Source organism: Salmo salar, chromosome ssa01 (assembly GCF_905237065.1).
Source record: "Salmo salar chromosome ssa01, Ssal_v3.1, whole genome shotgun sequence".
Lineage (NCBI taxonomy): Eukaryota > Metazoa > Chordata > Actinopteri > Salmoniformes > Salmonidae > Salmo > Salmo salar.
The window spans coordinates 57,253,784-57,278,849 of record NC_059442.1 but is presented as its reverse complement, the minus strand read 5'-3'; the positions used below and the strand labels follow the sequence as shown (position 1 = coordinate 57,278,849).

The following is a 25,066-nucleotide window of genomic DNA, read 5'->3' as shown; positions in this document are numbered from 1 at the left end:
TATTCAATTTGCCTTGTTGCTGTTTTCATCAAAAGCAGTATAAACCCAGACAAAGCTTTAAACCTTTACATACTTCCTCTATTTAGGTTACTGAATTGGTATTTCAAATGAGAAAAACTATTTTTGTAGTCTTGCACATGTAAATGTATTTTTAATTGTGTTGGTTTATTTTGGTGACTCCAGCTCAGTCAGAAACATGGCCAGGTAGAGGGTTGAAGAAAAAGTGAAGAGGAGTGTTTTTTCAATTAACATCCACCATCTCTGTGACGATTGAATGGCACAGCTGCTAGTTACAAAACATAAACCCTGCCAAGCATTAAATCCCAAGGTGTTCGTTGCTGCCTAAGGCACTTATAACTCCCAACCTACATCACTTTGCCTTTTATCTGGTGGGGTATGTAACCAACAAATGCATTTTGTTGGCAAACACACACCTGCCTGCATGCACATACACACACACACACACACACACACACACACACACACACACACACACACATGCACAGCAGACACGCCTCAACCTCGATCCCTCTCTCAGCCTGCAAGGTTTTGGTTCTCAAACATGCAAATGCAGTCCCTGCATATGCAGTAACGTTTCATGTCAGAGCCATTGATAATCTATCGGCATGCTCTACCTTGCCAAGGCCTGGAATGAAAAGGCAATTTTTGCTAGGTTCAGCAGTAAACTGTGTGTGCAGGATGAGAAACGGGCCACTGCAGGGGAGGCTCTAATGGACATGACATCCTGGTCAGTTTTTGAGTGTATTGCCACAGACTGAGAACAGATTCCCGTGCAGAACCCTGTGACCAATTAAACGCCTCACTTAATGTGAGAGGTATTGGGACTCCCTTGGCTTACTTTCAATCCTTTATTTGTTTGCTTTTCGTCTTTTGCTGAAGAGTTCAATGACCTGCTTTGCATTCACGGCCTCAGGGAAAGTTAACCAACAGCTTTAAAGCATGTTCTTGCTTTAATTAGCTAATTAAAGGCTCCAGTGGAATTAAAATGGACTGCCACTGTTCCCTTTCTATCACCTTCAATACTCAAAGCTAATGTCAAAGCTAAAGCCTATTGGAGGGATAGTCTGTTCAACATTGCAATCTCTATTTACATTATGAGAATATCTAGCTGGTCACGTTTAGGCTCAATGGCAGTCACAACACAGTGCTATCTCTGAGCATATGACCATAATTGGCCCTCACAAGACCAAGCTTTTAAAGGCTTAACTCAGTACGGAGCCCCTGAAACCATTGGAGTACATAACTAGCCTTGCAATACAGACAATAATGGGACAGTCATTCTCCTGAAAAGATACTAGATGGGCCACTTTGAAAGGGACTATAGCTCCCTGTTGACAAGAAGTCAACGAATTGAAAATGTAAAATGAAGTGACAATTGGTCCCCCCCTTGCAACACTAAAATACAATGGAAACAGTGAAGATCATGTTTCCATACAGTCCAATGACCTCTATTGACTTTTTTTTTAAAATACAGAAAAGTATATGTTTGGAAGCTATCAATCAGGCCAGATAATGTTTACGTTTTCAAATAATGAGTGTTGGGGTAGCCTACCAGTCGACAACTTAACTTTCCATGAAAGCAATATACAGTATCTCAGTTTGTAGGTTATGTGCTGCGGGCAACATAGCCGGGCTACGGGTTGGCCAATTTCCTTGAATTTTCTTAGTATACATCGAGCATGCAATGCTGGTTCAGTAAAATAACCTAGTCCATTTGAATGAATTGGAGTGTAACTAATCCAAGTGTAGGACATGACACATGGTGAATGGAGAAGTAGGCTAAAACATAGCCGCACGAAGTCTCCTCCGGTGAATGGAGGAGCTATCCGTGTTGCTGTCATTCAAGGTCTTTTGTTTACCTTGTTTGTAATGAGCACGGGACGGTAGTCAGGGACCAGACATCCATCACTCATCTTGAAACAAAATCAGTCTTATATGATATACAGCCCACGCGGAAATGCGGCACTATCGTTGATGTTATTGTGAAACATATGTATTCAAAAAAGCTAGTAGCCTACCCTTTCGGTAAATTCATCTGCATCGCCCCAAAAAACGAATCAATGAAAATACCAACTAGTCAAAAACTGGTTGCATCAACGATGTTTCCACGTCATTTCAACAACAACAAAATTACATCTGACGACGTTGAATCAACGTGGAAAACTGATTGGATTTGCAAAAAGTAAATCAACATAAGGGAATTTCGTATTTTTTTAACCCAACCTTTAACCTAAATCCAGTAACATAGTGAAATGTTTGTTGAATTCACGTTGAATTCACATTAGTTTACATCTCAACCTAATGTAAACCAAAACTAGACGTTTAAATTACGTATTTTCCCAGTGGCTAACTAACATTTATAGGCTTGCTTGTGTTCTTCGCAGTCTCCTAAATTCTTTAAAAACCAATGTCGTGAATAAAATGGACAAATGTAGGCTATACTTATATTTGAATTGTGAATCATTTACGAAGACAGTGTTATTTGGTTATGCGCTGGTGTCATCTTGGTGCAATCATTCATTGCTGTAACCTACATGTTCGTGATCTGACTGGCAAGGCATTCACACACACTTACCTTCCAAGGTGAAAGGGCGTTCTGCGGCGAATAGGCTGGATCCCGTGGGAAACATAAGTGGACAGAGGGTTTATCAATCCGTCAGGGCTCGTTCCCTTTCTCTGGTAATTCTCTACAAGCTATCCCATATACATCTAGCCAGAACTCCGAGTCTCCGCCTAATCTTCCCAAAAGTGTTAAACCCAAGCCTCAACAGTCCGATTTCCACCCTCCAAAAAGCAGAGCAAAAAACATCAGTCAATTACACTTTTCTTTTGTGTGCCTGCAATGGGGGTGTTGCAGTTGGCTTCTGCTCAGATTGGATGAATCCAGCGGGGAACATATGCAGCAGCACACAAGCAACACAAGCTACAGACATACCACAAGAAGAGCATCTTACTTGTGAAGCAAAGGCAGCTGCACTGTGCTTTGTATGTGAAAGTGTCGAATTGCAGCCTTTCAGACCTTACCTAGGCTATACAGTCTAGTGTTGGATGAAGGTCCCAAGCAAATGGGACAGTTTACCCCATGGTCCTAAAGATTGCGGGGTCTTTCAACTCGTTTTCATACTTTTTCATGCTGAAATACAGGTATTTTGAAGAGGATTACAATATCAATGAACCATCAATATCAATGAACCATGGTTTAGTAACCCATCTGCTACTATTATATTAGGTAAATCCTATACCTCATTTTATATTGACTCACAAATATGACAATGTAATGTTGTGATTGTTGAAGGAGGCATTATTGACCTCAGTTTCTTGCTTGCTGTTGCTTGTCATATCAAATAATGGGATGCTGCCCCCAGGTGTATCTGTGCTTGAACAACAAGAGGTGCTACTTTAAATCTTACTGAATTTCTTGTTGAACAGAAATTAAATTCAAAGAATGAATCATTTTTGCATATATTTGCATATAGTCTTTTGACATCTAAAAGACAATATATTTCAGCACTAGACAGCTCCAATTTACAGATAAAATAGATTATGAACTAAGCTAAGCAACAACAAAAAAATCATCATGAGTGATTATGAAATCGTGTAAACATCCTGATTGAAGTGTGACCAATCAGCTTGAAATATCAGCTTGCTTGATTTTGCTGATTTATTCTAATCAAATGCTTTCCTTCAAGATCTACATGCATGCATGAGCTAGTTGTAATGTATTAATGTTTTCCAAATGTTGTTGTGTTAGAACCTGAATTTAAAATGGATCGATTACATTTAGGTTTTTTTGTCACTGGCCTACACACAATACCCCATAATGTCAAAGTGGAATGATATTGTTATGGTGACGCTATATAAAAAATGTCTTAACAAGTCTCATAAGTTGCATGGACTCCCTCTGTGTGCAATAATAGTGTTTAACATGATTTTTTAATGACTACCTCATCTCTGTACCCCACACATACAATTATCTGTAAGGTCCCTCAGTCGAGCAGTGAATTTCAAACACAGATTTAACCATAAAGACCAAGGAGTTTTTCCCAATGCCCCACAAAGAAGGGCATCTGTTGGTAGATATATCATTTGAGCATGGTGAAGTTATAAATTACACTTTGGATGGTGTATGAATACACCCAGTCACTAAAAAGATACAGGCGTCCTTCCTAACTCAGTTGCCGGAGAGGAAGGAAACTGCTCAGGGATTTCACCATGAGGCCAATGGTGAGTTTAAAATAGTTACAGAGTGTAATGACTGTGATAGGAGAAAACTGAGGATGGATCAAAAACATTGTAATTACTCCACAATACTAAACTTATTGACAAAGTGAAAAGAAGGAAGTATGTACAGAATACAAATATTCCAAAACATGCATCCTGTTTGCAACAAGGCACTAAAGTAATACTGCAAAAAATGTGGCAAAGCAATTACCTTTTTGTCCTGAATACAAAGTGTTTTGTTGTATTGGATTTGCCCAAACATATTACTGAGTACCACTCTCCATATTTTCAAGCATAGTGGTGGCTGCATCATGTTGGGTATGCTTGTCATCGGTAAGGACTGGGGAGGATAAAAAAATAAATGGAATGGAGCTAAGCACAGGTAAAATCCTGGAGGAAAATCTGGTTCGGTCTGCTTTCCACCAGACACTGGGAAATGAATTCACCTTTCAGCAGGACAATAACCTAAAACACAAGGCCAAATCTACACTGAAGTTGCTTACCAAGAAGAAGGTGAATGTTCCTGAGTGGCCGAGTTACAATTTTGCCTTAAATCTACTTTAAAATCTATGGCAAGACCTGAAAATTGTTGTCTACCAATGATCAACAACCAATTTGACAGAGCTTGAAGAATTTTGAAAAGAATAATGGGCAAATGTTGCACAATCCAGGTGTGGAAAGCTCTTAGAGACTTACCCTGAGACTCACAGCTGTAATCGCTGCCAATGGTGCTTCTACAACGTATTGACACAGGGGTGTGAATACTTACGTAAATTCGATATTTCTATATTTCATTTTCAATAAATTAGCAAACTTTCTAAAAACATGTTTTCACTTTGCCATTATGTAGTATTTTGGGTAGATGGGTGAGAAAACAAATATATTTAATACATTTTGAATTCAGGCTGTAACACAACAAAATGTGGTATAAGTCAAGGGGTGTGAATACTTTCTGAAGGCACTGTACAGTACATGCATAGGTCACCACCTACTACATGTACTTCTTACCATTGAGCTATGCCCTAACCCAAATCCCCTTTAGAGTATGTCTGGATTATTCTCCATATTCTGACATAACAAAAAGTTCTTAGTGCCACCAGAAATTGATCATCAGTCTTATTTGTACTAAATAACAATTGTTATTGTTGCTCGTGAATTTATTGTAGAGGTTGTGTACACCCATAAAGGGCAGCAAGCGCTAGGGAAGCTATGTACGTCACCATTAAATGATTAACTAACACCACTAACACCATGAACTGGGATGCATCAAGCTGCAGATTGTGTGCATTGAAGGCATGTGTGTGTGTCTCAGATGTGTTTATATTTTTGTGAACAATTGTTTTTATTGGGTCACATCAGAGGATGGTTGCCAAGATGTCGCTGACGTGCTCAGAACGTTTCTAGTATTATTACCTACAGCCGAAAATAACTTTGGGATATTAGATCGGTGTTCACTCACCAGAAATTCAACTAGAAATTCGACTTCCCTGGCCTGGATCCTTTGTTTGAACTTCCAGAGGCTGCCCCATTCATCCCGGGTGCTAAACCAAAACGTTGACAAAGGAGAAGAGGGAGGAGAAGTGGGCTTCTAGTCATACTCAGGCGGCGAACAAACCATCCACCACTTCCGAGTATATTACTTACTAACATTCAGTCCCTGGGCAATAAGTAGACAAGGTCAAGGCGAGGATCTCCTTCCAGAGAGACATAAAGGACTGTAACAAACTCTGTGTTACGGAATCATGGCTCTCTCCGTGAAACTCTCTGTGAAACACAGAGGTGGAGGGGTGTTTGTAATGATTAACAACTCATGATGTGATTGTGGAAACGTACAGGGAGTCCTTGTTCTCCTGATCTGGAATACCTCACCATCAAATGCTGACCGCATTACCACTGGCGTGTATATCCCCCCCAAGCCGACAGCACAATGGCTCTCAAGGAACTACACTGCACTTTGTGCAAACTGGAAACCGCATATCCTGAAGCAGCATTTATTGTAGCTGGGGAATTCCATTTAAAAAAACTCTCCTGAAACGCTCCTGAAATTCTATCAACACATCTCCTGTGCTACACACAGAGAGAACACGCTTGAAACAATACCTTCCAGGACAGACTACATGGCCCGCCCTCCCTTTGCAAATCAGCAAAACTGAAATCGTGAACTACCGCATTTAACCATGGCAAGGTGACTGGGAACATGGACGTGTACAAAAAGACCAGCTATGACCTCCGTAAGGCAATCAAAGAAGCAAAACGACAGTACAGGAACCAAATGGAGTCGCAATTCAACGGCTCAGACACGAGACGCATGTGGCGGGGCTCCAGACAATCACAGATTATAAAGCCAGCCACGTCGGACACACAGACACCTCGCTCCCAGACAGGCTAAACACGTTCTTTGCCCGCTTTGAGGAAAACAACACAGAGCCGTTGACCTGGGCCCCCAGCACTCATGAGGACTGCGTGCTCCTGATCTTCGAGGCCGACTTGAGTAAGACATTTAAGTGTGTTAAACCTCACAAGGCTGCCGGCCCAGATGGCATCCCAAGTCGGGTCCTCAGAGCATGTGCAGACCAGCTGGCTAGAGTGTTTACAAACAAATTCAATCTCTCCCTATCCATTGTCCCCACTTGCTTCAAAATGTCCACCATTGTTCATGTACCCAAGAAAGCGCACATAACTGAACTAAATGACTATCACTGTGTAGCACTCACTTCTGTCATCATTAAGTGCTTTGAGAGGCTAGTTAAGGCTCATTTCACTTACAATTTACCCGACACCCTAGACCAGCTTTGTTACGTTATAGCCTTATTCTAAAATTGATTAAATATATTTTTCCCTTATCAATCTACACACAATACCCCATAATGACAAAGCAAAAACAGGTTTAGACATTTTTGCCAATGCATCAAAAATAAAAAACAGAAATACCTTATTTACATAAGTATTCAAACTTTTTCCTCAGTATTTTGTTGAAGCACCTTTGGCATGACTATTCTAGTCATGGCTCATCCTATTTAACTACTGCTATACATACCTTTTCTATTCACATACTGTCCATACACACCATTCACATACATATATACTGCATTAGTTTCCAGACTCTAGTCCAGAAGTTAATTTCCTGCAATTCTATTCATTTTGCTGTTTGTACTGCGTATTTCAATTCTGTATTCTCAACAGCTCATTCTAATTTTTCTACTACTGTACATTGCATTTTAGTTACAGTTTCTTGCGAAAGTATTCACCCCTTGGCATTTTTCCTATTTTGTTAATTTATTTTGGGGGGGTTTCTATCATTTGATTTACACAACATGCCTAACACTTTGAAGATGCTAAATATTTTTTCTTGTGAAACAAACAAGAAATAAGACAAAAAAACTGAAAACTTGAGCGTGCATAACTATTTACCCCCCAAAGTCAATACTTTGTAGAGCCACCTTTTGCAGCAATTACAGCTGCAAGTCTCTTATCTTGGTACATCTAGCCATTGGGATTTTTTCCCATTCTTCAAGGGAAAACTGCTCCAGCTCCTTCAAGTTGGATGGGTTCTGCTGGTGTACAGCAATCTTTAAGTCATACCACAGCTTTTTTTCAAGACACCCTTCTGTAAAGCCCAGCTCTGTGGAGTGTACAGCTCCTATGGACAGATACTCCAATCTCCGCTGTGGAGCTTTGCAGCTCCTTCAATGGTGCTCAGTGGGATGCTCAATGTTTCAGATATTTTTTTTATAACCCAACCCTGATCTGTACTCCTCAACAACTTTGTCCCTGACCTGTTTGGAGAGCTCCTTGGTCTTCATGGTGCCGCTTACTTGGTGGTGCCCCTTGCTTTGTGGTGTTGCAAACTCTAGGGCCTTTCAGAACAGGCGTATATATACACTGGAATCATGTGACAGATCATGTGACACTTAGAGTTCACACAGGTGGACTTTATTTAACTAATTATGTGACTTCTGAAGGTAATTGGTTGCACCAGATCTTATTTAGGGGCTTCATAGAAAGGGGGTGAATACATATGCACACATCACTTTTCTGTTTTTTATTTTTTCAAAATTTTTGAAACATGTTATTTTGAAACATGTCACCCTGAGTGACATCAGCGGAGTCAGAGGTATGGCCATTGAGGCAAATGTAGTTTGTCTGGGCAGTTACCATATGGTGTGTTGCACTGGTTTTCCTATTTCAGACAGTCAAACCTATATTGATCAGGCCACACCCACCAAACGGGAGCAAGCGTAAATGCTGTTGAAGAACGGTGCACACCGTTTTGGGGAAACATGTTTTGTACAAACCGTGACGCATCGTAGCAAAAGATGAAGCCAACTGATGCCGCATTCACGTCATGTCGGGAACTCGTAAATACGTCCTTCCCACTGGAAAAAATACATGTGAACGTCCCTTCAACTCGTAATTACGACTAGGAAACTCAGGTATGCTATCTAGATCCGATGTTTCCCACATGCTGTACTCTGATGTCATGCAACACTGAAAATGGCAACAAACTTGACCGCGATTTCGGATGTCAATGGTGAGAATGGTTCTTGAGTTCCTTCCTTGCTCCGAACACGTGAACGCTCCAAGTCGTTCCTCCGATCACTCCGACATGAAGTGAATGCAGAAGGAACACACCCCTGAAACTGGGTTAAGTGGGCGGGGCTACATAAGGTGAAAGTTACCAGGAAGTGACTGCCCCTCAACCCTGTAGCTTTTGAATTTTGACTTTGTGTTTGGTCTTCAATGGGGGAAAATGTAGTGCAATGGTCTTCAAGCGCAAAAACATCATAAAAGGCATCTGGCAGAAGTAAATTAATTCACAAATACACACTCGCGGACAGTTTATTAGGTACACCCATCTAGTACTGGGTCAGACCCCCCCCTTTGCCTCCAGAGCAGACTGAATTCGTCAGGTGCATGGATTCTACAAGGTGTCGGAAACGTTTCACAGACGATGTTGGTCCATGCTAAAGCGATGGCATTACGCAGTTGCTGCAGATTGGACGGCGATAACAAACAAACAGAGAGTAGCAGCAGCGTACAAAAGGGGAGGGGGGGGTCAAAGTAAATTGTCCAGTGGCGATTTTATTAATTGTTCAGCAGTCTTATGGCTTGGGGGTAGAAGCTGTTGAGGAGCCTTTTGGTCCTAGACTTGGCGCTCCGGTACCGCTTGCCGTGCGGTAGCAGAGAAAACAGTCTATGACTTGGGTGACTGGAGTCTCTGACAATTTTATGGGCTTTCCTCTGACACCGCCTATTATATATGTCCTGGATGGCAGGAAGCTTGACCCCAGTGATGTACTGGGCCGTTCGCACTACCCTCTGTAGCGCCTTACGGTCAGATGCCGAGCAGTTGCTATACCAGGCGGTGATGCAACCTGTCAGGATGCTCTCGATTGTGCAGCTGTAGACGCAACAGGACTGGGATTCGATGGACCAGGCAATGTTTTTCCACTCCTCAATTGTCCAGTGTTGGTGATTGCGTGCCCACTGGAGCTGCTTCTTCTTGTTTTTAGCTGATTGGAGTGGAACCCGGTGTGTACGTCTGCTGCAATAGCCTATCCGTGACAAGGATCGACGAGTTGTGCTTTCTGAGAAGTCGTTCTGCACACCACTATTGTACTGCTCTGTTATTTGTCTGTTTGTGGCCCACCTGTTAGCTTGCACAATTCTTAACATTCTCTTTCGACCTCTCTCATCAATCAGCTGTTTTAGCCCACAGGACTGCAGCTGCCTGGATGTTTTTTGTTTGTCGCGCCATTGTCCCAGGAGGGCGGCCGTTTTGGAGATACTGTATCCGGTGCGCCTGGCACCGACGATCATGCTACGCTCAAAGTTGCTTAGGCGGATTGTTATGGCTGAATTAACAGCAGAAAAAAAAAATATTTTGCCCATTCTAACTTTCGATTTAACAGTAACTGAATGCCTCAATGCCTTTCTGCCTGCTTTATAAAGCAAGCCACGGCCACATAACTCACTGTCTGTAGGAGCGATCCCTTTTCGGGAATGGGTTGGTGTACATAATAAACTGGCCGGTGAGTGTATTGTTATGTATCTTAAATGACAGTACTGTCACGAATTTTATGATATAATCGTGAATTCTATTTCAAAACATTAGGGGATGGTGGCAATACACCTTCTGCGATGGGTCCGCCATAACACCCACAGAGAAGAATAATAAAACATTAGGGGTGAGAGATTATACGGACAAGTCTGGTGCCCAAAATGTATGATTTATGCGCAGCGAGATGGATGCCGCTTTCAAGACAACTTGGAACTCGCGTAGAGTTTCCCCACTGGGAAAATATCAGAATCGACACAGCAATAGAATCGGTTTAGTCAGTTGTCTAATAAGCCCTCCCCAGCTAGCTAGTTTATGCTTGTGGCTAGAAACTTCAACCAGAATTTCAAACTTTGGGACTTAAAAAAAAGAAATGTAGATGTAATGCCGTAGATTTACATTTTCGGTGAAAATCAATACAATAAATATGCTTTAGCTGTCACCATGGCCTGATATTGCCTACACTATTCTAGATTATTCCTTCTCCTTAATGCAGGATAACAAGTATTCGGCAAGCGGGACACACTGCATGCTGTTGTGTTACTATGGAACGCCGTTTGGGCCATACTATGGACATGTAAATTGGATGCAACCCGGATATAGACAGTCCATGAATCGGAGTATGATAATCTGATTACGATGAAAACAACGGTCGGACATCTTGGACGCAGTCTCAAATTCTTTGTTAGTAAATTGGAAACTGCAGTTTCCGACATGACGGGAACAATGTAATATTCTATGAAAGAAACTGCCTGTTCCGCTTTACTTTCGTAGCATTCCACCTAATGTGGGGGAGGCTATACGGACACGCCTCGTGCCCAAATTCGCAGCTGAAAGTTGATTTGAGACAAATGGATTTGGTTTAGTCAGTTGTTCTGACGAGCACTTCCCAGCTCGCTAGTGTATGCTGGCTAGCTGACAACAGCAGCATTGCGCTAGTTAAAAATGGTAAAAGAAAGTTATGTTTATTTCAATTGAGAGTAGGATAACAGCCTACACGATATAGCACGAGCAGCGACGAATTCATAATGTAAACAAAAACATGACAGACATTGGATGAAATTAAAACGTTTTTTTCGGTTGCAGTGACTTAGACCGCTGCGCAACTCGGGAGGCTGGCTATATCAATATTGCGCATAAATTCGTTTCCACCACCAGTTCTCGCATAATAAATGTTACTGACACACAACGATTCCACCATGTTGAAAGAACAAATGATCTGTTGGAATTTATACAATTGTACGGAAAATAGGCTACATGTCATGATTAAAAAAAAAAGAAGAAGGTATGACTACTATCATAAAAACTGGATGGAATGGAAACGCGATTAGTGACTGTAAAAAGAACTGCAGAAGAGTTTTGAAATCTTCCACACCCCATTTGAATCAGCTTTTGTTTTGTTAGAGAAAAACATGCTACTTATTGTTTTATCTATAAAACGTTTTGCACAATTAATTTACTTAGTTTTGATCACTTTACACTTATTTAGCGATAGACCCCTGTAACTGTAATTTGCCTAATGAAGCGCGAGTGATGGAGAAGGACCATATCGTTTCAAGCAAGTGCATTTCCAACCACGTTCACTCTCCTCGATTAACTTCGACCTATTTTCAAAAGAGGCGAGAGATGATGCAGGAGGTTAGAAAATCGAATTGATAAAAGGCCGATGACCAGAACCCTGGTCCCTTGTTTACTAAGCGGAAGACTTGGATTCCGACCAATAGCAAGTTATATGGCCTATACAAAAAACATACGTTAATTTGACTCGTAGGTACCGAGTTTTCGACATGACGTGAACGTGGTGAAATTCCTACCTGTCACGTGCGCACCCCGTATCAAACGCTGGCTAAAAACTAGTTCCAGGCTGGGAAACGACATTTTACAACGGAGAAGAACACTCCATCGACAGAGGAGCGGGAAAACAGTGAAAAAGGGGAAACCCGGTAACACTGGAGGTAAGAGGTATCCCTTGTTATTATAGTGTTATTAGGCCGCACTATTCCAACTATCCGTAACCCGCTAGCTAGCTACTGAGCGATGCTGCCAAGCTAGCTAGTTGAGGCAGGCTTGCCTTGTCAAAACGGGCCCCTGCTGATAATGAGGCAGTCTGTAGGTAAACTGGTGTGTTGGAGTTAATCAGCGACATTGGCAGCCACACCTGTTCGCCGTAAATATGAGAAATATGAGGATAACGTTAGTGTTTAAAAAGTAGAGCTGACTAACCTCCCAGCTGATGCAATCAGATGTTTCAAGTTCAAAGTTAGCTAACGTTACCAAGCTAACGTTAGTTAGCGTTTTCTAGCTAACTGCAGCAAGCCAGCGTTTACCGTGTATGCAATGCGCTAACGACCGTCGTTAGCATTTGCAACTGCTAGCGAACTAGCTACCTAACTGTTACTCAATCTCTTATGCAAATGTTTTAAACGATGTTCGTAACTAGCTAACGTTATTTAGTTAACTTAGTTGGTTTAACTAACAAAATACTTTACTGTCTACATGTTACTCGATATTATTGTTCAACACCACTAGCTGAGCTGGCTAGTTTAACCTGTTAGCTGGCTTTTTAGTGTGGCGTCATTTCGCTAATTATCTTTGCCTTGAAAAATGGATGTTCAAATAACAAAGTGAAAATGAAAGTTTTCAGAAATGTATAGTTGTCCTTTTCACCAATGGATTTAACATGTCTATCCTTCCCAAGAAGGGTAAATCTTAAATGCAGCTAAGCCTTCAACAACTAAGCCTTCATTGGCTGAGTACAGTATTTGCCCATCCAGTATCTCACTCTGATTTGCATAGTCTTAGTTGCTGACTCAAAATTACTTTACAGGTGCAAAACTAACGTACAGCTGACGTTTTTTTATATGCAGATATCAAAATATATTGATATTAACCATTCCTTTATATTTTCCTTACAGCAATCATGGTAGGTGAACGCCGCAATGGGAACCTACTTGTCCAGCTGGGCACGAAGCTGCAGGCCTATCCAGAGGAGTTGATCCGGCAGCGGCGGACTCACGATGGCCAGACAGAGTACTTGATTCGCTGGTGCCTGCTGGCCATAGACGACGGTAGTGGCTCAGGTGGAGGGAGCAATGAGGCAGGAGGAGGTGGAGGAAGCAGTTCAGGGGTGGGTGGCTCCAGCGGCTCAACCTCAGGCGAGAGCAAGACCGAGAACATACTGATGTGGATGTCAACGGAGGATGTCTACGCCAACTGCCCCACGCTACTGGGCAAGCGCAAGGCAGACACCCAGCGGCCCCTCCAGGAGGAGGAGAGGCCCAGTGGAGAGTTCCCTGCTGATGTCACCTTTGACGAGGTGGAGCTTTCAGACATGAAGGACGATGTCAAGAACTTGGTCACGAGGGCCCGCAAGCAGATGGCCAAGAAGAGCGACTTTGCCATCAGCATCACACACACCATCCACGTGCTTAGTGCCTACGCCAGCATCGGCTCACTGGTGGGCGTCTTCAAGGAGACGGGTGCCCTGGACCTGCTCATGGAGCTGCTCTGCAACAAAGAGCGACAAACCCGCCGAAGTGCTGGGAAGATGCTCCGGGCTCTGGCCTCTCATGATGCAGGTATGGGGTTTTGATAGTTTCATTCTTAGACTGTCCCAGTGTCAGCCATGTAGGAAATGAGAGTAGAGAGGCTGTGGTAAGTGGATTTAACCTCTCTGGGCTAGGTGGCACCAAATCGTCCCACCTACGTAATAGCCAGTTGAATCCTGTGGCGCGATTTTCAAATACCTTAGAAATGCTATTACTTCAATTTCTCAAACATATGTCTATTTTACAGCTATTTAAAGACAAGACTCTCGTTAATCTAACCACACTGTCCGATTTCAAAAAGGCTTTACAACGAAAACAAAACATTAGATTATGTCAGCAGAGTACCCAGCCAGAAATAATCAGACACCCATTTTTCAAGCTAGCATATAATGTCACATAAACCCAAACCACAGCTAAATGTAGCACTAACCTTTGATGATCTTCATCAGATGACAACCCTAGGACATTATGTTATACAATACATGCATGTTTTGTTCAATCAAGTTCATATTTATATCAAAAACCAGCTTTTTACATTAGCATGTGACGTTCAGAACTAGCATACCCCCCGCAAACCTCCGGTGAATTTACTAAATTACTCACGATAAACGTTCACAAAAAGCATAACAATTATTTTAAGAATTATAGATACAGAACTCCTCTATGCACTCTATGTCCGATTTTTAAAATAGCTTTTTGGTGAAAGCACATTTTGCAATATTCTAAGTACATAGCCCAGCCATCACGGGCTAGCTATTTAGACACCCAGCAAGTTTAGCCTTCACCAAAATCAGATTTACTATTACAAAAGTTTGATTACCTTTGATGTTCTTCGTCAGAATGCACTCCCAGGACTTCTACTTCAATAACAAATGTTGGTTTGGTCCCAAATAATCCATCGTTATATCCAAATAGCGGCTTTTTGTTCGTGCGTTCCAGACACTATCCGAAATGGTAAATCAGGGTTACGAGCATGGCGCATTTCGTGACCAAAAAATTCTAAATATTCCATTACCGTACTTCGAAGCATGTCAACCGCTGTTTAAAATCAATTTTTATGCAATTTCTCGTAAAAAAGCGATAATATTCCGACCGGGAATCTGCGTTTCGGTAAATAGAGGGAAAAAAAGAAAGACGGGGGCGACCAGTGCACGCGCCTAAGCCCACTGTCCCTTGATCGGCCACTTGACAAAGGCGATAATGTGTTTCAGCCTGGGGCTGGAATGACGACATTCAGCTTTTTCCCGGGCTCTGAGAGCCTATGGGAGCCGTGGGAAGTGTCACGTTACCGCAGAGATCCTTTGTTTTGGAAAGAGATGTCAAAGAAAGCCAATAAATGGTCAGACAGGCCACTTCCTGTAAAGGAATCTCTCAGGTTTTTGCCTGCCATATGAGTTCTGTTATACTCAGACACCATTCAAACAGTTTTAGAAACTTTAGGGTGTTTTCTATCCATATCTAATAAGTATATGCATATTCTAGTTACTGGGTAGGAGTAGTAACCAGATTAAATCGGGTACGTTTTTTTATCCGGCCGTGTAACTACTGCCCCCTAGCCCTAAGAGGTTAACCTGCCTTTTATGTTTCCTTCTTTTTTGTTGTTGGTTTAATTTAGTTGGTGTGAGCGTGTGTATGTGTGTTTTCTTCAGGAACGCTTGGTCGCCAGTCATTAGAGATATCATGGCCAAGCATTGTTTTACCAAAAAATACCTTGCTTTTTCATTCTAAGCTAATTTACATGTGTGGCTGCTAGCCAAACAGCGTTTCACTTCTGCTGTCATCTGATGAAAACGATTTTCTGACGAATGTGTTACACAGGAGTTGCATGCCCCGCATTACTCTATTGAAGCCAAAAAACACTGTCATTCAATATGAAATGCCGGTGAAATGGTTTAAAACAGATTTTGATGGTCTGCTTTTTGAAAATCCATGTTTCTCAAAGCTGTGACCCCTGGTATTTGTGGAATGGAGACTGATTAGTTGCCTTAACTTCTGAGAATACAAACACTTGCATCTTTCATAGAGGGGGGGCACTTATAGTAGGACTGTCTCCTTCAAAAAATATGATAGGTTTTTTGTTGTTGACCGATGGTCAATGTTATAACCTATTTCTCCATATAGACACCTTATGTTTTAATAAAATCAACTATATGTAGGCTACTGAGCTTGTCTGATGCGTTTAAGCACTATGATTAAAAATGAAGACACAAATTACTTGAGGGAGCCTGAGATCAATATTGCCTAACCAGAAGAAAAAACCTGTTCCTATTTTTTTTAATTTATTTATTTGTAATAATGACAATTACAACAATATTGAATGAACACTTATTTTAACTTAATATAATACATCAATAAAATCAATTCAGCCTCAAATAAATAATGAAACATGTTCAATTTGGTTTAAATAATGCAAAAACACAGTTTTGGAGAAGAAAGTAAAAGTGCAATATGTGCCATGTAAGAAAGCTCATGTTTAAGTTCCTTGCTCAGAACATGAGAACATATGAAAGCTGGTGGTTCTTTTTAACATGAGTCTTCAATATTCCCAGGTAAGAAGTTTTAGGTTGTAGTTATTATAGGACTATTTCTCTCTCTACGATTTGTATTTCATATACCTTTGACTATTGGATGTTCTTATAGGCACTTTAGTATTGCCAGTGTAACAGTATAGCTTCCGTCCCTCTCCTCGCTCCTACCTGGGCTTGAACCAGGAACACATCGACAACAGCCACCCTCGAAGCAGCGTTACCCATGCAGAGCAAGGGAAACAACTACTCCAAGTCTCAGAGCGAGTGACATTTGAAACGCTATTAGCGCGCACCCGGCTAACTAGCTAGCCATTTCATATCGGTTATACCAGCCTCATCTTGGGAGTTGATAGGCTTGAAGTCATAAACAGCTCAATGCATTGCGAAGGGCTTCTGGCAAAACGCATGAAAGTGCTATTTTTAATGAATGCTTACGAGCCTGCTGCTGCCTACCATCGCTCAGTCAGACTGCTCTATCAAACCATAGACTTAATTATAACATAATAACACACAGAAACACGACCCTTAGGTCATTAATATGGTCAAATCCGGAAACTATCACCTTTATTCTTTCAGTGAAATACGGAACCGTTCAGTATTTTACCTAACGGGTGGCATCCATAAGTCTAAATGTTCCTGTTACATTGCACAACCTTCAATGTTATATCATAATTACGTAAAATTCTGGCAAATTAGTTCGCAACGAGCCAGGCGGCCCAAACTGTTGCATAAACCTTGACTCTGCGTGCAATGAACGGAAGAGAAGTGACAATTTCACCTGGTTAATATTGCCTGCTAACCTGGATTTCCTTTAGCTAATTATGCAGGTTTAAAAATATATACTTCTGTGTATTAATTTTAAGAAAGGCATTGATGTTTATGGTTAGGTACAGTCGTGCAACGATTGTGCTTTTTTTCCGCAAATGCGCTTTTGTTAAATCATCCCCCGTTTGGCGAAGTCGGCTGTCTTTGTTAGGAAGAAATTGTCTTCACAGTTCGCAACGAGCCAGGCGGCCCAAACTGCTGCATATACCCTGACTCTGTTGCAGAGGTGACACATTTTCCCTAGTTAAAAGAAATTCATGTTAGCAGGCAATATTAACTAAAGATGCAGGTTTAAAAATATATACTTGTGTATTGATTTTTAAGAAAGACATTGATGTTTCTGGTTAGGTACAAGTTGGAACAACAACAGACCTTTTTCGCGAATGCGCACCGCATCGATTTTATGCAACGCAGGACAGGCTAGATAAACTAGTAATATCGTCAACCATGTGTAGTTAACTAGTGATTATGATTGATTGTTTTTATAAGATAAGTTTAATGCTTGTTAGCAACTTACCTTGGCTTCTTACTGCATTCGCGTAACAGGCAGGCTCCTCGTGGAGTGCAATGTAAAGCAGGTGGTTAGAGCGTTGGACTAGTTAACCGTAAGGTTGCATCCCCAAGCTGACAAGGTAAAAATCTGTCGCTCTGCCCCTGAACAAGGCAGTTAACCCACCGTTCCTAGGCCGTCATTGAAAATAAGAATGTGTTCTTAACTGACTTGCCTAGTTAAATATTTATATGAAAATATTATTTTTTAAATTGGCAAATCGGTGGCCAAAAATACCGATTTGATATGAAAACTTGAAATCGGCCCTAATTAATCTGCCATTCCGATTAATCGGTCGACCTCTACCCCCCACCCTCCCTCAGCCTGCTGCTGCTGGCCTTCTGCCATTTAGTCTCCTGAAGTTGCCGGTAATAGGCTACTCCAGCGGTCAACAACCTTTTCCATTTGGAGTGCCAATTTATTTGACCATTTCTACTGATATGATTTTCATACGCACAATTTTATGGAACTGTTTCATTTGTAATAGTCTTCATATCTCAATCAATGTCATGTGGTCAATCAAAATGTTACAATTCGAAAAGTAAATATTGCTAATATGTAAGAATGGCATACATACAGCCAACAAATCAAAACATTGCATTCGGTAGGTAAAAAATATCCTGGTTTTAAAAGTAAATATTCTATAAATCACATTGGCTATGCATGGCCTGTTTGCAAGGAACTTAACATTGTATTAACTTGGTCCAGCCCAAAGCATGTGCTTGCAACATTGTATAAAATATTTTGGGCCCTCAGTTTCCCACAGCTGTAGGCTACTTGCGCAGGGGATAATAAGTAATCGGGTAGGCCTATTTTATGCCTTTTCCACCGGCTCAGAGCATGACATTTTTTTCCCCTTTCAATGCTGAGTGGTTGTTGAAAGGAAGAGGGATGGAAATATTTTTTTTAAAATAGGCTACGTTGAGGAATTATTGTCGTTATCGTAAAAATAATCGCCCCATTTTTATGGGCCTACATTTGTGGTGCAGGCCAGTTAACCTAGGGCTACTTCTATGCTTAATCAGGTGCTTTCAGTAACTTTTTATCTGGTTTAAGTTATGTAGAAAAGACAATGGACATATTTTTATTTTTTTACCCCTTTTCTCCCCAATTTCGTAGTATCCAATTGGTAGTTAGTCTTGTCCCATCGCTGCAACTCCCGTACGGACTTGGGAGAGGCGACGGTCGAGAGCCGTGCGTCCTCCGAAACAACCCAGCCAAGCCGCACTGCTTTTTGACACAATGCCCACTTAACCCGGAAGCCAGCCGCACCAATGTCTCGGGGGAAACACCATACACCTGGCAACCGTGTCAGCGTGCACTGCGCCCGGCCCGCCACAGGAGTCGCTAGTGCACAATGGGACAACATCCCTGCCGGCCAAACCTTCCCCTATCCCGGACAACTAATTTAGCAGTATTGCCTTCATGTTTGATCAAAATAACATAGCATTAGCCATGGCGAAATGCCTGTAATTGCAGTATATTAGCTTTAAAACTGCAACATTTTATCTCGGCTCATGTCAAAATGGGTAGAATTGCAGGAAATGTGCTTTCAAACTGGAAAAAATTCTCCCAGCTTGTTGGTGAAATGTGGATTTGCAGGAAATTGTCTCTACACCGCCAAGATGTAAATGCAAATCATTTTTGACATGCGTTTTTCTGGATTTTTTGTTGTTATTCTGTCACTCACTGTTCAAATAAACCTACCATTAAAATTATAGACTGATCATTTCTTTGTCAGTGGGCAAACGTACAAAATCAGCAGGAGATCAAATACTTTTACCCTCACTGTATATTCATTGGCTATGTCATGGCTAATTTGTAAATGATGATAAATGTTGATACATTAATTGCTCAAACACTTAATCTGCAAAAATGACCAGATAATTATTGGATGATGGTGATTTCAGAACCAAAGTGTGGGGGCCAAAAAAACTGACTACATTGTGGTTTTTCCACAGGAGGCGCATGTAGCTTGATGTTTTTGTCGGCCAATCGTCAGTGGCACTACCCTCTGACTCTGTCATGGCAAGCAAGTTAGGATATCAATGGAAGATTGAATTTAAATTATGCCGTTAAATGAGAAGGTTATGGTTCAATGACCAAGAGCCAGCAGGTAGGCTGCTACTTACAACTTTGAATGAAGTTATTGTGTAGGACGGGGGAAAGTGCAGCCTATGTAGCTTTGATTAGCTGGCTTAACTAGCTTCTCTTCTTGGTTTGATGCAGTAAAAACGAGTGCTATGTAATCAGATTGGATGATAAATAACCTAGCAGCTTAAAGTTAGTAACTAGTACAAGTGGGCTTCTTTGCTTCCCTCTCTTCCTCCTTGTGCTACTCAGTCACACACACACAGCACGGCTCCTCCCCCGCCTGCTGCCAGCTCAGTTTCCCTGTCCCTTCGTTTGTGTGTTTTAAAAGCTTCAGTTAATAACATAGCAAAAACAATGTATTTTCTGCTGCTTCCCTCAGGAAAGCTTGTTTGACATGAGAAGACATCTAATCTTAGATATGTATTGGATTGAGATTCATATCCCTAATAATAGATCATTTGGTCTGTGTGATATTAATAAAGGTTCAAAGATATTCTTCTGTAAACATCATTGACCTAAGTAATGGTATTTCTGAATGACTCCTAGCTTTATTTTCTGAAGAGGGGCTTGAATTCTGGGTTTAGCAATGCAGTTGTTCCACTGGTTAATCTTACCTTTGGCTGATGGCTTTAGTTTGCGTAGCATTTTCTATTTGACCTACAATGCTTCCGGTTTGATTTTAAAGATGTGAGTCTTTGGGTAATGGTTAGCTTAACTATGGCCTTTTGTACTTGCCCTTTAGTCATGACATGAATACTCTGTAACTGTAACTTGGAATTCTGTGCAACTAGTCCGGATGTGAACCCGGACCAGTTACAGCTGTTAGTTATTCATTTGAATATACTCTGAATTGTTGACATTGGCAAAGTCTGTAGCAGTTGACAGCCATGACACTTTGTCATTGCATCACTGAATTGTCACTGACCATCTGTACAATGCAAAACACTGAAAGATTAGTCATACTGGTAAAGCCTTGTATCAGCTCCCACCAAGCATTTCTTTAGTGTTTTTTGCCTTCCAACTGACCCTTTTTGGCAATTTGATGTAGCCTTATTACAGAGAATTCCTCAGTTGTAGAGCTGTTGAGGTTTTTCTCACATGCGTCATCAATGACTGTTAAAAAAAGGAAGGGCCTACTCATCTTCCCTTTATAAAGAGGCCACGTCAGCCACCTTGGCTGATTGGACTGTTTGTTTTAAGGTTTCTTAGCAACTATGTTTGCTGGAGGAAATGGATAACATTTTCATGTTTTTTTTTAACATGCTTTATGAAAACAGTCAACATTCATTGAATTGGGTTGTTGATTGTTATGGCGGGTTACTTTTTCTTTTATTAAGCCACTCACAATTGTGCTTACAAAAAAAAAACTCGGTCTGCTCTACTGTCTTGTATGGAATAGTACAGTTATAGTGTTGTATTGCGCCTCGGTTTCTGTACTGTTTGAATTCCCACTCCTTGGGCCATGACGGTTCAACCTTGTGGACTCTTAAATGACTCCCTTATCAGGAAGGGCTGAGACCTTTTGACATGGGGCTAAGTAGAGGTCGACCGATAATGATTTTAACGCCGATACCGATTTATTGGAGGACTAAAAAAAAGCCGAAGCCGATTTTATTATTTAAAAAAAAGTTATTTATTTATTGGTAATAATGACAATTACAACAATATTGAATGAACACTTTTTTATTTGAACTTAATACATAAATAAAACCAATTTTAATGCAAAAACACAGTGCAATATGTGCCATGTTTAAACGCTAACGTTTAAGTTCCTTGCTCAGAACATGAACGGATGAATGCTGGTAGTTCCTTTTACATGAGTCTTCAACATTCCCGGTTAAGATGTTTTAGGTTGTAGTTATTATAGGACTATTTCTCTCTATACCATTTGTATTTCATATACCTTTGACTATTGTATGTTCTTATAGGCACTATAGTACTGCCAGCCTATTCTCGGGAGTTGATAGGCTTGAAGTCATAAACAGCGCTGTGCCTCAAGCATTGCGAAGAGCTGCTGGCAAATGCAGGAAAGTGCTGTTTGAATGAATGCTTACGAGCCTGCTGCTGCCTGCCACCGCTCAGTCAGACTGCTCTATCAAATCATAGACTTAATTATAATAAACACACAGAAATACGAGCCTTTAGGTCATTAATATGCTCAAATCCAGAAACTATAATTTCGAAAACTGATTAGGCTTCCAAGATAGGTGACGTTGTCGACATACTCGAGCTTCTCTCCATCGATGGTAATTGGCGGTGTATTAATGTACATGTCTTCTGTATGTTCATATGGAGACCAGTCTGTTGAGCATACATGCTGAGTCTGACTACTCCTGGAGTTGGATGATATAGAGGCCAGATCATCAGCAGATTTGAGGTCTTCTAGATGGAAGAGGGTCCGCTGGATTCCTCGATCATGGTCAGATGTTTGACACATTACCCAGTCGACGGGAACAAGAAAGAGGATGCAGCCTTGTCTAACACCAGACTTAAGTTGAAGTGACTCCAGTAAGAGAACTATCAAGGATGATGCTACATTCAAAGTTGAAATGAGGTTGACTATCTTGGGTGGTACTTCGTAGCCTCCAAGGATTCTCCATAACCTCTCATGGTGAACACTATCCAATGCCTTCTTGAAATTAAGTTGATCTAGAGGGGTGTGTTTGACACGTTCGCTGAGGTTTCCTTTCTTTGGCAGTTTGACGATTAGTCCTTTTCTCTAGTCTTGTGATATGATATTATGCTCCCAGATCTTGCCAACAAGATCAGTCAGCTCCTTGGTAGTGGTGTTGACGCCAGCTTTAAGTAGCCGTTGTCTCCGGTAGCTTACTTTTATTACACTATTTTCAACTCTGCATAGATGAACCTAACCTAGCAAATTACAGTTTTATTTGAGTGACAACCTAATATCACTCAAGCCATTTCAGCATTTGAATGCTGAATGTGCCACACAGGTGTCAGATATCAGGAACAGGCCACCTACCTTGCATTGCTCAGTGCGCAGTGCTGGGCACACTGCTCAGTTTGACTACGTTACTGATGCTGCCTGGGCTTGGTCGGCATAACTAGATTAATGACTGTCAACATTTACATGCAGTTTAACACTGAAGGAGAGGATGCATCAGTTGTCACAAGATGAGCGCTATTTTCGCAAGGTAGAATGTAATATGAGAAACATTTTAGTGAACTGGCAATTCGTAACATATATTAATCCATTTTCTGACCAATGTATTCTACACTTGGACCGGTTTGGGTTCCGCGGACCAATGCACTTGTATCTTAAACATATTGGTAACTGGGACTGAAGCAGTGAATCATTACATCCCTTTTTTAGAGCATGTCTTGGAGTTCAAATTGAGTGCAACCAAACAGGGTTGTTAATCAGGTGGGTGTGTGTGCATATGCAACTCTCCTGGGACAGTGGTAACCACCTCATTAGATACTAGGTGTCATGACAGACCAACAAGCAGTGACAATTCAGAGGGTAAGTGCAAAATATAGTGTCCACATAAAATAATGGTGCTCCTGTCTTTCCCCCAGGGAGCCGTGCCTATGTGCTCCTGTCCCTCAGCCAGCAGGATGGTATTGAACAGCACATGGACTTTGACAATCGCTACACCCTCCTGGAGCTGTTTGCAGAGACCACTTCCTCTGAGGAGCATGGCATCTCTTTTGAGGGGATCCACCTCCCTCAGGTAGCTACCAAATCGTATTCCATGTCTCTGTACTGTACTCTTACTTACCACTGGGTTCCTACATGTACCTCTATATCAAACCAGTGAATTACCGGTCGCTGAGATGTAATGTGACGTTTCCCCTGTGTGCTCCAGATCCCAGGGAAGCTGCTGTTCTCCCTGGTGAAACGCTACCTGTGTGTGACATCCCTGATGGACAAGCTCAACACGGCAGGGGTGGAGTCGAGCTCTGAGCGGCAAGACGCAGCAGGCTCCTCAGGGACAGGCCACCAGCTGGAGAACCTGCGTGTCCAACGAGAGTTTGAGTTCACCATGGCCATGGCTAACCTCATCTCTGAGCTGGTGCGCGTCATGGGCTGGGACCGCAACCGGCAGCCGCCACAGTCAGCTGGCCTGGCCCAGGGCAGCGCCTGCGGGGAGGACCAGGAGGACGAGCCGCCCCGCCGTGTGGTGCGTTCGATCTTCCAGCCCCGCTTCTCTGCCTCTGCTTCTGCCTCTCCTGCCGCTGCCGCCGCCTCTAACATAGCAGCCGCCACACCACCCAAGAAGAAGACCGGCAACGGCTTCAAGACGCGCACAGACTTCGCCAGCCGCTCGGCTTACGTGGAATATGTGCAGGAAAACCTGAAGAGCGGCATGCTGGTCCGTATGTTGGAGGATTATGAGGAGGTCAGCGCTGGTGATGAGGGGGATTTCCGCTACAGTAATGACGGGTCGCCACCGGTACAGGTAAAAACTCACACCTTGTATCGGCCTAGACTGTATCGCACAGGCTCCTGCGATTTGAGTTAGGGTTGAGTGACGACGGCTTTGGGAAAAACATTAACGCTGTTAGGTCAGATTTGCTGTAAAGTGATTGACTTATTGCTATCTGCTTGTTTTTCTGGGCACAGGTGTACTGGACCTCCCTGTCTCGAACCTACTGGGTGCACTGGCACATGGTTGAGATCCTGGGCACTGGCACCAGTGGACAGGGTGAGAAAGACGCCCAGGAGAAGGCCTCCTCCCTCACTGAAACCATCAAGCTCACGACTGGTAAGAGAATCCCCTGCAACCACAGACTCACTCATGTAAGTGACTTTTAACAGTAACGCGGCTCCGATGCGCCAAAGAACACAAACTTTGAGCCGTAATGCACACGCAGGTTATTCTGTAAATTCAACAAATTGCCATATTGTTTTTATTAGAAACTGTTGTCTAATATTGTTGTCTTCCCTTGTATGCAGTGAGTCAGACATTGTTCTCCAAGCCTCCTGGTGGGCTGTACTCGTTGCCTTACCTGGCTGAGGGGCTGCAGTCTGACGGCGCCACTCTGAGCAGGGCCGAGTGGTGGGAAGTGCTCTTTTTCATCAAGAAGCTGGAACCAAAGCAACAGCAGGAGATCAACAACATCCTGCGTCAGAGCCTCGATGAACAGGCAAGTGCCCATCACTGGGCCTGTGGCGGTCATGAAATGTTGTCAGCCGGTTATTGTCATGCAAGCCTTTTGGATCATCTACATTTTTAAAATAAGTATAATAAATCAA

At 42.1% G+C, this 25,066-nt stretch overlaps 2 protein-coding genes across 4 annotated transcripts in view; one reads left to right on the top strand and one right to left on the bottom strand.

Annotated features, from left to right (window-relative positions):
- Positions 1–8,080, bottom strand: part of LOC106605956 (synapse differentiation-inducing gene protein 1) — a 42,558-nt gene extending 34,478 nt beyond the window's left edge. The window contains exons 1-2 of one of the 3 annotated variants that reach the window (XM_014201980.2): positions 5,702–6,076; positions 2,597–2,631 (exon numbers count right to left, since the gene is read on the bottom strand). The gene's annotated coding sequence lies outside the window, so the exon portion shown is untranslated. Of the gene's footprint in view, positions 1–2,596; positions 2,632–5,701; positions 6,077–8,018 lie in introns of those variants that run through there. The other 2 variants (XM_045720246.1, XM_045720238.1) reach the window with 2 other exon arrangements.
- Positions 6,482–25,066, top strand: part of LOC106605930 (cullin-9) — a 41,886-nt gene continuing 23,301 nt past the window's right edge. The window contains exons 1-6 of the mRNA XM_045720225.1: positions 6,482–6,733; positions 13,216–13,878; positions 23,386–23,540; positions 23,676–24,269; positions 24,434–24,575; positions 24,767–24,957. Coding sequence (XP_045576181.1) covers positions 13,221–13,878; positions 23,386–23,540; positions 23,676–24,269; positions 24,434–24,575; positions 24,767–24,957 — 1,740 coding nt within the window. The 5' untranslated portion in view covers positions 6,482–6,733; positions 13,216–13,220. The remainder of the gene's footprint in view (positions 6,734–13,215; positions 13,879–23,385; positions 23,541–23,675; positions 24,270–24,433; positions 24,576–24,766; positions 24,958–25,066) is intronic.